The 12,829-nt window shown below is 47.7% G+C and overlaps 6 protein-coding genes across 6 annotated transcripts; 3 read left to right on the plus strand and 3 right to left on the minus strand.

Moving 5' to 3' along the window:
- Positions 1-88: 88 nt before the first annotated feature.
- On the plus strand, positions 89-783 carry Pmar_PMAR009326 (branched-chain amino acid aminotransferase, putative; the record flags this gene model as incomplete). Its single annotated transcript, XM_002781535.1, has 5 exons — positions 89-188; positions 254-354; positions 401-509; positions 600-664; positions 712-783. 5 exons carry the CDS (start codon positions 89-91, stop codon positions 781-783), a joined length of 447 nt encoding a protein of 148 aa, XP_002781581.1.
- A 2,039-nt stretch (positions 784-2,822) lies between these two features.
- Pmar_PMAR009327 (hypothetical protein) lies at positions 2,823-3,635 on the plus strand (the record flags this gene model as incomplete). The annotated part of the gene is made up of 3 exons (XM_002781536.1): positions 2,823-2,954; positions 3,216-3,326; positions 3,414-3,635. 3 exons carry the CDS (start codon positions 2,823-2,825, stop codon positions 3,633-3,635), a joined length of 465 nt encoding a protein of 154 aa, XP_002781582.1.
- A 1,662-nt stretch (positions 3,636-5,297) lies between these two features.
- Positions 5,298-6,990, plus strand: Pmar_PMAR009328 (Dihydroxyacetone kinase, putative; the record flags this gene model as incomplete). Its single annotated transcript, XM_002781537.1, has 2 exons — positions 5,298-5,414; positions 5,464-6,990. 2 exons carry the CDS (start codon positions 5,298-5,300, stop codon positions 6,988-6,990), a joined length of 1,644 nt encoding a protein of 547 aa, XP_002781583.1.
- Positions 6,991-8,762: 1,772 nt separating this feature from the next.
- On the minus strand, positions 8,763-9,445 carry Pmar_PMAR009329 (conserved hypothetical protein; the record flags this gene model as incomplete). The annotated part of the gene is made up of 4 exons (XM_002781538.1): positions 8,763-8,837; positions 8,888-8,971; positions 9,016-9,165; positions 9,251-9,445. The coding sequence occupies 4 exons, from the start codon at positions 9,443-9,445 to the stop codon at positions 8,763-8,765; spliced, it is 504 nt and encodes a 167-aa protein (XP_002781584.1).
- A 749-nt stretch (positions 9,446-10,194) lies between these two features.
- Positions 10,195-10,527, minus strand: Pmar_PMAR009330 (hypothetical protein; the record flags this gene model as incomplete). Its single annotated transcript, XM_002781539.1, has 2 exons — positions 10,195-10,298; positions 10,362-10,527. 2 exons carry the CDS (start codon positions 10,525-10,527, stop codon positions 10,195-10,197), a joined length of 270 nt encoding a protein of 89 aa, XP_002781585.1.
- Positions 10,528-11,661: 1,134 nt separating this feature from the next.
- On the minus strand, positions 11,662-12,383 carry Pmar_PMAR009331 (serine-threonine protein kinase, plant-type, putative; the record flags this gene model as incomplete). Its single annotated transcript, XM_002781540.1, has 4 exons — positions 11,662-11,829; positions 11,991-12,114; positions 12,158-12,212; positions 12,263-12,383. Coding segments are annotated over 4 exons (468 nt in total), but the record flags the coding sequence as incomplete, so codon positions are not given.
- Positions 12,384-12,829: the final 446 nt, after the last annotated feature.

Genomic DNA, 12,829 nt, shown 5'->3' on the forward strand with positions numbered 1-12,829 from the left:
ATTATGCTCCGACTCTGATGCCCGCTAAAACGGCGGTAAGATTTTGGGAATATTTTACTCGGTTTTGTTGGATGTGTTTGTTGAGTTTATGGACTGTTTTCAGAGCAAAGAAGGATATACACAAATATTATGGCTCCTGCCGTTGCGGGATGGGGAGGGTCAGTTGAAGCACCACATCACAGAAGTTGGTAATGCTCGGGTGGTTAGTGAGTTCGTCTTTCATCCAGGAGGTATCTGGTTCGTTTCCCGGCAGGTTCTATGAATGTATTCTTTGTGTTTGAAGATGATAGAGGTGTTGAGATCGCTACTCCGCCGACTAAGGATATAGTCCTACCGGGTATCACTCGAGATTCGGTAAGAAATGCATGTTGAATGTTATCCTGACTTGTGCATTTTTTAGGTTTTGAAGATTCTGGGGGCCGATGGAAAGGTGCGAGTTTCGGAGAGAGATGTTACTATGGAGGAGCTTCTCGAGCGATATCGCCGTCGGGAGGTATTGGAAATTTTCGGTAATAATCTGGAAAACTTCGTAAAAGTGCAGGATAGTGGATTCTGGAGAGGAGTGGTATGATTAATGCCCGCATGCACAACTGAATCAGGTACCGGCACTGGTGCGATTGTATGCCCTGTTAAAAGTGTAACGTATGAGGACGTTGAAATTGATGTGAGTCATTGCTGGTTGAATAATCGATCAAGCGATCGATTTGGTAGGTACCTGTAGATGAAGCAATCGGGGCAGGCCCGATCTGCAGAAAGATACTCGATGAGGTAGCAATGGATTGAATGCACATTAACGGCGTGTTCAATAAACCTCTCTTGACCTTCATGAGCACTCCCTGGATGGGATTTCACATTTGAAATTCGGTCCTAGGAGGACTCTTGAAACTGAGGAAAGGTGTATTGGACACTCCGTGAGCTTACTAGGAGAGGAAAAAATTGCAGAAACTGTCAGAAACATATGTATAGATTTGGGAGTTGTTATTAGGAGATACGAGAGGGGTAGATTTGATGTCTATTTATTATCAGATTCAGGATGCTCAGCATGGGAAGGGTCCGTTCGCAAGTCTCTGGACCAACGAATGGAATGAATCAATGAGGATTTATCACTAAGTACCTGCCTATAATCTTCCTGGCGGCATCAGCTGTTTCTATCAGGATGGTATATGTGATTTGCGTTACTATATGCATATGACATTCCATACTACTACTGTAGTTGTAATGTCATTACTATCGGGCCCTGTGTTCCGACGACTGCAAGCTGAGCTCTTTGTATGATTATAATGAGAGCCTTCTAGAGAGCTGATAAGGAGTTCTTACTGGGTCGGCGGCTTATTCGTCGTTGACCAGTTACCAATTCACTTCCCATTGATGACGTTGATCCCGTTACGGGACTCCCGCATGAAGATAGGCTCGAAAAAATTGAGTGAGTTTCTGGTAGGTTAAGAGTTGGTGAGAGCTGGCGACGCGAGAGTAAAGCCCAGGTTGGTAGTCTGAGGATTTCATTGGGCGTGGTACTGAATGGAGTCGACTGAATCTATGGAGTTTCGGAGAAATTGTAGTAAGTTGATGTTGGTGCCCAGCATACCTGCCTGGGGAAATTTATACGGCGGGATGAGAACTTCAAAAATGTAATTTGTCTGGAAGGGACTTATACTGTCTCTATAAATACAGTTATGTTGACATTGGGAGCAAATGATAATGCTATGCGATGCTTTGACCATTGCTTGCGTAGTATCTCACAGAACTCTTCGTCATTGTGAAGACGTCATGTAGAGTTGAGGAGATTTGACAGCTCAAGAGGGGAGTAGCTATCTACTCGTCACACAAGGTTCATCGGACACACCAGTCATGTTTCACAAGGGACCACTCCTACTGTTCCCGCTGTCGCCACCATCCCGGACCATTTTAATTTGGAATTTCGAGGACAGTAGGCGTATCAAGGTTATGTGCTATCTTGACTTGCTTTTCAATGTATAACGGCAAACGCACCGATTTTGGGAAGCACTGTCAAGGTTTCACACTTCTCGACGGCACGGTGATCGGCTTTTACGCCAACTGAGCTTTCGTTAATGTTCAAGTTGGCGCTTGCTGCTAGGATTCGTAATTTGAGGCACTACGGGTGCAAGGATCTAGCAGCTGCCGCTACCGTCAATACCGCTCACGGCAGTCGTTTCTGGTCGGCGGGGAGGGTTAGTCGAACTGGCCATGAAGTTCATGGCATGAACTAACTTGCTCCGTTAGGCTCACCTCTCGCTGGCCACAGCGAGTCTATTTTACACATCAAATTCAAGAGCGGGGATGAGTGTAAAGTTGAGTTGAGTTCACTGAACTCCTCTAGCTACTAGTCCGCTTGTCTACTAGTCTTCCTACTAGTCCCCTGGCTACTAGTCATCTGGCTACTAGTCCGCAAGACTTCTACGCCCGTCAGGCCTTGCATTGATCTCAAATGGTTGAATGCGCACACTCGAGTATCGACTCAACAAGTTGCGCTCGGGTTCTGGAGCCTGTCATCAGGACAGTGTCTTTGACACCTCCGTCGCTGGCGAACTTTCTGCGCACATTTTGAGGCCATCATTCTCGTTGATTTGGAAAGGTGGCTGTTCAAATACATAATATAACTGCTTCAATTAAACATTCTCACATCAAAGATGCATTTAAGAATCTTGTCCGTTTATTGTTGGTGTAGCTTGTGTTACCTTCCGACTCTGAAGCGTCAGTTTTAGAAGCCGTGTCACTCCCGGAAGTTATTTTCCTTAACGGAGCGAAGCGAGTTTTCATTTCTTCTTTTTTACCCGTGATTTCTAGCAATGAGAACACTATCCATGTCTACGGCGTCCTCCGACATTGAGCGTTCTCAAGATAGGGAGCTCCCTTTGATGAAATTGTACTCATCCAAGAAGACGCCGTTGGCTTTCATGGCACCGTGGTTGACGGTTGATGGAAAACCTGAAATGGTGAGGAAAAATCGACTATTTTGGGGGAGGTCTCGAAATGGTTATTTTTTGTCGTTTTAGGCTCATTTCGGATATTTTTTGAAGGTTTTGAAACCCTGGAGAATCTTCATCTCATTCTTTCGGAAAAATCTTCCGTGAAAGTGGAGAAAAATTTGTCGATAATTTCCAACGATTTTAGATCTCTCACAGGTATTTTCTCTCTATTTTCTTGATGTTTTGAATATGGTTCAGAAGTTATGAATCAGAACATATATTTTTCAGACTTTCCCTCCGCCAGAAGAGCCCCACAGCAGCCTCTCCGTCGATTCAGTTCGAAGACTGTCGATTTTATCCAGTCTGAATATGCCCAATCAGAAGGGGACCGATTTGGACGTGAGCGGGGTGCCGGGGTTGAACCGGGGATCTCTCGACCATTCGTTTTCTTCGCTGTGCGCAGGTATCTTTCAGGATATTTCTCAGATTGATACCATTCCTGATCTAGGAGCAGAAGGTCCGAAAGCTGCCCCTCCACGAAGGGTTGGATTCCTGCGTAGAATCTTGGACATGATTTTGTGGCGCAGTGACAAAAAACCACCGAAGAGAAAACATGAGGAAGTTGAGGAGGTCAAGAGATTCGCAGGTTCGACCTTAGTCGACGTCATCTTCCCCGAATTCAATTCGGGGGGAATTCTAGAACACTAGAAGAAAAATTCGGCGACTTTTTCTTCTAGTATTCTTTTTCCTCTCGTTTAAAAATCTTGGGGAATTCCTTCCGAATTTTTTCCTTTGAAGTTTTTATTTTTTGGAATCACATGCGTAAATTTTCCCCTGAATTTACTCTTTTAATGCAAGGTACTCCAGCACCGAAGGAAAGAAGAGTCTCGAGTGAGACTCCGACGACCGCAGCCACAGTACCAGCATCAGGCTGGAGAGAAGAGTCCGCGACTAGCGTGGAGGAAATGCAAGATTCGCAAGATGAGCAAGATTTGGAGAATAGAGAGGCTTTTGTGGAGGTAGAGGAAAAGATAGTTGTTGCTGAGGAGGGAGATGGGGGCGTTGAGGAAATGCAAGATGAGCAAGATTTGGAGACAAGTTCTGCGGAGGGTTTGGATAAGTCTTCAGAGAGGAGTCGAGGGAATCGGAAGCGACAAGAAGAACAGGGTGTTGGGGAATACTCGGCGAGTGATGAATTTGAAGATGAGAATGGTGCTTGCTAGTGATACATCGGTCGGGTTGGAAGGGCCGGCAGTTATTTATATAACGTTCGAGCATTACTTGCATAAGCTGTAGTTGATTCATTAAAAGTTCATCGATGAGGATATTATCAGCTGTTTCGTGTGCTAATGGTATGGGTTCGCGTTCTTAGTTGGGATGGTTGTGGGTTCCATTCCACGCGTGGGCATTTTTCGAAATGGCTGGAGTTTATTCGGAGAATTAGGTCGATCAATCAGGATAACAGTAGAGATTTCAGTATGTACATATATCCGTGGCAATATGGAAATTCTCGAAGGAAATCTTGGGAATTTCTCATTGGTTTCTGCACAGTTCTCTCTAAATCGTGCGTAAAGTTTCGTAATATAGCAAGGTAACTGTTGAGCTCAGCTGAGGAATGCAAACATATTTCCCAAAACTGAGAGTTTTATGCTATCAAGCTGGGGCGATTTCGAAGACTGTCGATTGTGTTCACAGCTGAGCCTCTTATGAATGGGGACAGATACATTGTGTGCTGAACTATGGGTGAATTCAGGAACGTATTTGATATCTAGAAAAAATATTAATTCTGTTTCAACCGTTTTCCAATGGGTAATTTATCCCGATATAGAATCCCTCCCGATTCGGGCAATTTTCCGAATGGAAGTCGACCATGCAAACTACATCAACTATAGCGTATTTGCCTCAGGAACGCACTCTCTGAAATGAAGTTCTCGGCGAGGTATTTATCACTACGTTGGTCCGGTGTGGGAAAATATGGACATGGTCAACCACAGATGTGGATATCGTGGGAAAATTATTGGTTGCGGTACATGTCTACTGCAATTCTTATGTGAACTTGCATAATTAGTGGGGAAACTCGTGAGCTCGGCAGCTGAAGAAAGCGATTACATATATTCATACTCCAACACTGTATAGGAAACTCCTGAGCTCAGTAGCTGAGGAAAGCGATTACATATATTCCTACTCCAACACTGTATAGGAAACTCCTAAGCTCAGTAGCTGAGGAAAGCGATTACATATATTCATACTCCAACACTGCGTCGGGGATGCCTATGATCGTCAGTTGTGAAGAAGCAATTTATCTACACAACTATTGATTTCGAATCTGTTTTTCATCACCATGAAATAGAATTTTAGTACTTAAGTTGAATGTCCCACTGTTTCCTCAATTCCAAGGAGAAGTTCGTCTCGGACGCCTTGGGCGGTTTGGTGACGACTTCTGCTGGTTCCATTGCTCGCCTAGTTACGACGGATGAAGATACGCAGGTAGGTTCACTCACAAAGATACGAAACAGGTCCAATTGGAGCCCCTCAGGTGATCGTGCGTGCAGACTGGGCCAAGGATCGAGTTGCTGTTATCTCTGGTGGCGGTAGCGGCCACGAGCCGACCCATCCAGGGTTCGTCGGCAAGGGCATGCTCACTGCAGCAGTGTGCGGGTCCGTCTTCGCTTCCCCCAGTGTCTCTGCTATTCTATCAACAATAGTTCACGTCACCGGCCCAGCCGGTTGCCTCCTAGTCGTCAAGAACTACACCGGTGATCGCCTCAATTTCGGCTTAGCTCGAGAGGTGGCTAAATCGAAGTTCAACTTGAATGTCGAGATGGTCATCGTTTCCGACGATATTGCTATTCCCGGTTCTGCCCAGCCCCGCGGTATCGCCGGCACTCTGTTGGTTCACAAGATAGCCGGCGCCAAGGCCGAGACCGGCGCCAATCTTGAGGACGTTCTGAAGGTCGCTCATGCTGCAGCTGAGGGAGTTATGTCCATCGGTGTCGCATTGACTGATTGCCATATGCCTGGTGAGGACACTCGAGTGAGCCGAGTGGCCCCGGGTACGATGGAGGTCGGGCTGGGTATACATGGGGAGCCGGGAGCGGCCACAGTGCCGATACAGACTGCTGATGATACTGTTGAGGCTTTAGTCGGTAAACTGCGAGAAGCTGCGAAAAAAAGAGGGCGAGAGTTTGGGCGAACAGTGCTATTGGTGAACAACCTCGGCACGTGCATGCCGTCTGAAATGGAGATCATCGCTAACCATGCAGTCTCCAGTGTGAAGCCAAGCCTTGTAGTCGGTCCGGCGGCTCTGATGACATCTCTGGACATGCACGGCTTTTCTTTTACGGTATTACCCCTCACAGATGAGCTCGAGCAACTCCTGAGAGCTCCTACTGCTGTATCGTCTTGGCCGACGGCGAAGGTTCCATCCCCGGCACTGTCGATTTTCGCTCCAGAAATCGCCACTGAATCAGCTAAGTTCGTCCCCAGTAAGAACCCTCTTTATCGTTCACGACTAGAAGCAGCTTGCCACGCTGTGATCTCTTCTGAGAACGAACTGAACAATCTTGACTCAGCTGTGGGTGACGGCGACTGCGGCTCGACTCTGGCGGCCGGCGCTAGGGCTGTTCTCAGCAGCTCAGATGAAGCTCCTTATGGTGACGGTAAAGACCTGGCTTTGTGGCTAGCGGAAGCCTCTGACCGCATCGGTGGGTCCTCGGGCGTTCTTGCGGCTATATTCTTCACTGGTGTGGCGAAGACCGGCGACTGGTCGGCTGCTGCTATCAAGGCCGGCGTTGATTCAATGACCTTCTATGGAGGTGCTTCTGTTGGTTCTCGAACGGCCATGGACGCTCTCATTCCCTTTGCTGATGCTCTTCTATCGGGGAAGTCAATCGAAGAAGCCGCGGAGAGGGCTCGTGAGGGAGCTGAGAGTACGGCTAAGATGGCCTCTGCTAGTCATGGTCGGTCGGCTAATGTACCGACAGAGGCGCTTATGGGTCGAGTCGATCCTGGTGCTGTTGCTGTCGCTAGAGTTGTCAAGGCAATTGCTGATGTTGATGAGTGAAGGAAAAAGTATTCCTGTTGATGGTGTATGAGTTCGATTCATTCTTATCGAGGATTTCTATACTCATCCGATTGCGTTCAAGTCTGATGATGGAAAGGAGATCAGATAACAACTCGTTGTTCGAACATCGTTGGCTCAACATGCACTAGGGAGTCGCGATAGTGTATTGAACTAGACCTCATTCACTTGAGCCAAGTAGTTTATGGAAAGGGCTTACGACTCCACGACTGGTGTTGAACTGCCTTAGTGGAGTTATAACGGCAACATTAGTTGTAAGGGACTCCACCATAGCTGAAATGGTTGTTAAACTCATTTCTGGCGGTTCTGATTCAACTGAACCGCTGAGAGAGTAACATTTGGTTTCGCATTGGTCATTCGTACCCCTTCTAAATTCCGTCGATCTTACTCCTAGGCTGGCCCGAAACTGCTCACCCGGCCTCGTCTACGCACGGGCATCCACATGGAATAGATTCAGGCAACTTGAATGGTCAATCATCGTTTTGCCCTCTGCATCTCCGTAACCCGTTACGGCGCCCTAATTTTACGGTACGGGACTTGAAGCGTAACCGTAAAAGTAAAGTTGCCATTAGATCGAGGTTACTCAATAAGTGTTTTTTGGAGAGTGAATGACTTCGGAAAAGGACGGCGGGAAGGGTTCGTACATTCAGTAGTATTGGCCTTGCCATTTTTCTATACAGGGAATGATCCGTAAGGTATTAGAGACAACACACCCTACAAGAAAGGATCAGCGGAATTGAAGTGTTTCATTCTCTCGGTGATTACTGATGGAAACTCAACAGTACAAGGAAATGACAGTTGGAATGATGAATGTTATCAAGTGTATATTCAAAATCGACGATGCCCTATTGGTGATGATGATGGTGACGACTATATGTTCCTATCGCGGCTACCTTGGTAGAAACGCCTTTGATTTTGCTTGTCGCCGTTGCGCTCTTGTTGTGGGGGCTCAAGTAAGGGAGAAGACAGTGAATAGCGACTTGATACCGGGGTACTCGACTGAGACACGATCGCAATCATAATAATCAATGATCATTCAGCGATGAGGAAATACAAGTGCATAACAACTTACCCGATGGGACGCATTAGGACTGCGCCTCCCAGCCGGCCAGAACACGAAAAGTATCAATATGGACGGTATCAATTCAGTGAGTAGGAAAACCTAAAAATGTTTGAGCGGAGCGAAGCAGAGTATTATGCTCGGCCGACCATAGAATCCCAGGCCTGTCGGTCGATACTTGGAGGGCATACTGTCTTGATCAAACCGACACCGTACAAGACGCCACTCATTCCTCGCACTAGGAATATTAGCGGGCAAGTTAACGTCAACACGAGCACCTATACAAGGTTGATGCGGAGAGCGAAGAATTGAGCCGATCTCACCCGGTTGATGACGGACTTGTTGCGCTGTTGGCCCAACTGGCGAGCGCTCCCTGACACTTGTCTTCGAGATCTGTCACGAAGCTGACCGGACACTTGCAACTATAGTGAAGGGACGATGGTGTCCGAAGTGGAGGGGTCGGCAAGCTCACCCCGTAGTAGAAGAAAAGTACTGCACAAGTGATATAAAGGAGTCCAACGACGAAGTAAATATATCTGCCAGTTGTTTTAGATTGTGCATTCATCTGTGAAGGTGTTACTGATTGTATTCTTCCCAAGCTTGCAAGAGAAATGTGACAATAGAAATAATAAGGAAAACGCCGTATCTGGAAACGCAGTGGGCTGATGAGCCATAGCTTCTCATAGAGATGTTCTCACACAGCAATGTTTATGAATATACAAACTGGTCGTAGCAAGGGATGCGAAACCAACACCGCAGCATAGTACACCTGATCAGCTGTACTAAGGGTCTTCTATTGGAACTAACGCCCAATCTTACTTGCGCCCAGAATAAAATGACTATACTGTAGGTAGAGAGGAAGAGCAACGAAGGGAATGTCATGAAAACATCGTTGGTCCAGGCCTGAGGGGCTAATGGTGGAGATAGGCTGAATGGGATGGTCCTACCTGGACAGGGTGATTCAGATTGTGCATGCGAACTTCGAGGTGAATGATGGCATCAAAAATGAGGGAGAGCGCTCTGGCAGCATTGGAGATGCACAAAGTCAATAGGAAAAGGAATCTTGTTCGACCACCAGTTAGAGATATCGGCGGTATCTGATAAAATACCCCATGCTAGGATTGAACCCACGACCATCTGATTCATGAACAAATGTGCTAACCAACTAACCTAAACACTCACTGCATCAGCTCTCTTCTCCTCTCTCCTCTGCCTTATCAATTGCCGCATCAAGAACACCGCTACGACCATGAACAATCCACAATCGATGTAGGCTAGCACAGCAGCGTACGCAGAGTGGTGGGCAAAAACATCATTTATAGTAGAGAGAGCCTCATCCGCCTCCCTAGCCGTGGCCAACGTTATAGATGTAGACATTTCGACAATGGCAGAAATTCTGCAATATTTGCAAGTTCAGATGAGTTTCAATAAATAGGAGTTTCATTGACATTATGAAAAACACTAGTGAAAAATATATTTCACGACTACTGCATATCACCGCGAATATCGCGTTTTTCACAGAGTATTACGACGCCACTTCATATAAAACTCCAATGATAATATCAACGTTATGGCCACATATTTCATGTCGTATCGAATTCATGTGATCCCAACACGAACAGTGTGGGAGAATATGCACGTGACCAACTACACGTGTTGGTGATAATGTCGAAATTCCGGGAGAAAATTTCGGGAAATTTTTTGTTGCTTTCTCTATACTACTTCTACCCGAATTTTCTTAATTAGTTCGGGAAACTCCCGAGCTCAAATAAGGAAAGCGATTACATATATTCATACTCCAACACTGTATAGGAAACTCCCGAGCTCAGCAGCTGAGGAAAGCGATTACATATATTCATACTCCAACACTGTATAGGAAAACTCTTCTGAGCTCAGCAGCTGAGGAAAGCGATTACATATATTCATACTCCAACACCGCACTTCCGAACACCAACCTCCATAAAGAGTGAAAACATCTTAGGGAGTTTCGCAATAATATAACAACGATGAACTACAATACTATAACATTGGAACCAGCAGCAAATTTACAAAAAAATTGACAACCTGATAACGCAGGGATGGTGATGATGACGACCCTGGTTCGAACCCCGGCTCGGGCATTTATTCTAGTAATTATCCAATATCCAATTGGTAGCATCTTCAAGTGTTGGATGCTCTTTTATGGCCTCGGCAATTTGGTTTTCGGGGAAGCCGATCGCAACAAGCTCCGCTGACAAGAAAAACGACGTCGCCGAGGATCGAACCATGGTCGCCCGCATGGCAGTCTACCCACCTTTCGTATTCGCCCGTTCCTCCTCTTCCTTCGTCTTCATATTCACACCTTCCTCCCCCCTAGGCTCCGGGAATAGGTAATCCAACACCTCCTCATTTCCACATGCTGTTGGTGCATCCTGACCGGCCATCTCCCCCAACTCCGCATCCAGGCTCGCCACCTGCATGCACCGTCACGCGCCACCAAATTCCGAAACTGCCCCTTATACTACAGCATTCGGCCCCTGCTGAACAGCGCCATTTCCCACCACTACCGGAGGTGGCGGCGGTGGCGGCGGAGGCAACGGCGGGCTCCGCGTGGGCGGGCGCGTAGGCTCGCGCTCTCTAGCCACAGCAGCCAGTTCGCTATCGACACCCTCTGATACCTGCTGGGAAGAAAAACTGATACCAAAACTTCACCAAATCATCAGTACATTCGTATGAGATCTACGACCTGTCGATGCGGTCCTGGGCGGTTCCCCTGTGAGTAAATCAGTTGGACCACTGCTCGGCTCAGCAAACGGATTGGTATTCCCATAAGTCATCTCAGCAGGTGGAGGAGGGGGAGGAGGAGGAGGAGAACTGCGAGGGAGCCCAACAGGGTGACCTTGTCGAGATGCTGCTGCCGCCGCTGCACCAGTAGAATCCTGATGTAAAAATGCAACATGCAGGGATCGAACCTGTGCTTACTACCCCAGAATGATATCTGTTTCCACCACCGTCACCACCTTTCCTCCTTCGCCGTCGGTCATGATTAGAAACGGCTGGCCAGGGTGCTCCGAAGTTATCAGGCGTGGGCCAGTCGATGGCATTGTTCATCGCTGGGGGCGCAGACGGTTGCGGGTACGCGCTACTCTTCTTCTGGTAGTCGGAATTACCACGCGCCAGGGATTGCCTGCGACCACTCATGCGTAATCCAAAGATCCCCGGTTCTATTCCCCCCCTACAGTTTTTTCTGCAGCGCGTCATTCTGACCCATCAGTGCCGCTGCCGACGGCGTTGGACTGCCACCATATTGCATTCCCCCTCCATGAGGAGGAGGAGGAGGAGGGGCCATCGGATTGAACACATTCCCGGGCGGTGGTGGTGGCGGCCCCCCATACCCCTGGGCGAAACTCTGGCCATGCCTGTGCCCCGGGTACTGCCCTGGTGCCGCCGGCATCATACGTTGGTTCATGTAGTTGGGTGGGTAGCCCTGCATTAGCCCTTGGGGTAGGGGAGTGGGAGGAGCCGGGCCCCCTTGCATGACCATTGGCGAATTGCCATATCCAGCAAACCTGGAAAATGCCCCTACCCGGGATCGAACCAGGGACCTTTGAACATTACACATTATTCCGCATGTCAGGGTTGGGTGCTCCCCCAGCAGCGTACATAGGACCTCCCATCGCAGCCTGTTGCTGTTGGGCTATACTCTGGCTCTTCCGTTTTAGTTCCCTCAGCGCCTTCGCAACCTCCACGAAAACAGGCCGCCGACTTTCTCTGGAATCAATCTAAAAATGCCCCTCCTGGGATTCGAACCTGCGCGGCTCCCCCCTCCCTACACATCGCAAGGCCAGATCTGCCAACTCAGAAGCTATGCCTGGATTCCAACCGCAACTCCATTGTATCTACTGAAACTTTCCCATACCATAATCTCGCCGGTTCCTATCACCATATTCCACAACTTCTCCTTATTAATTCCCTTATACATCTCCGTGATCGCCTTAGTCCGCGGGTCCTGCAGTGCCGGGGGCTTCGTCGTGAGCAGTTCCAACAGGACCATACCGAAGGAGTATCTGCTGTCACCAGTACCCACTTTCTCACCCCGACAAGCTCTACACCTCTGATTTTTCAGTTACCACCGACGTTGAAATATACAAAGGATCTGCATAACCTGAATTGGGCCTATTCCGTATCTTACACGCTCGAACCTAAGATACTCACCGATGGTTCCAGAACACATATCAACCTTCTGGCCGTCGTCCCCCTTCGCCGTCGCCAATAATGCCAGGCCGAAGTCCGCCACTTTGGCGTTGCCACTTTTATCGAGTATTATATTTTGAGACTAAAACATGACAGTGTTGTTGGAGTATGAATATACGTAATCGCTTTCCTCAGCTACTGAGCTCAGAAGAGTTTCCTATACAGTGTTGGAGTATGAATATACGTAATCGCTTTCCTCAGCTACTGAGCTCAGGAGTTTCCTATACAGTGTTGGAGTATGAATATATGTAATCGCTTTCCTCAGCTACTGAGCTCAGGAGTTTCCTATACAGTGTTGGAGTATGAATATATGTAATCGCTTCCCTCAGCTGCTGAGCTCAGGAGTTTCCTATACAGTGTTGGAGTATGAGTATATGTAATCGCTTTCCTCAGCTGCTGAGCTCAGGAGTTTCCTATACAGTGTTGGAGTATGAATATATGTAATCGCTTTCCTCAGCTACTGAGCTCAGAAGAGTTTCCTATACAGTGTTGGAGTATGAATATATGTAATCGCTTTCCTCAGCTGCT

This window comes from Perkinsus marinus (assembly GCF_000006405.1).
Source record: "Perkinsus marinus ATCC 50983 genomic scaffold scf_1104296941872, whole genome shotgun sequence".
NCBI classification, from domain to species: Eukaryota; Perkinsozoa; order Perkinsida; family Perkinsidae; genus Perkinsus; species Perkinsus marinus.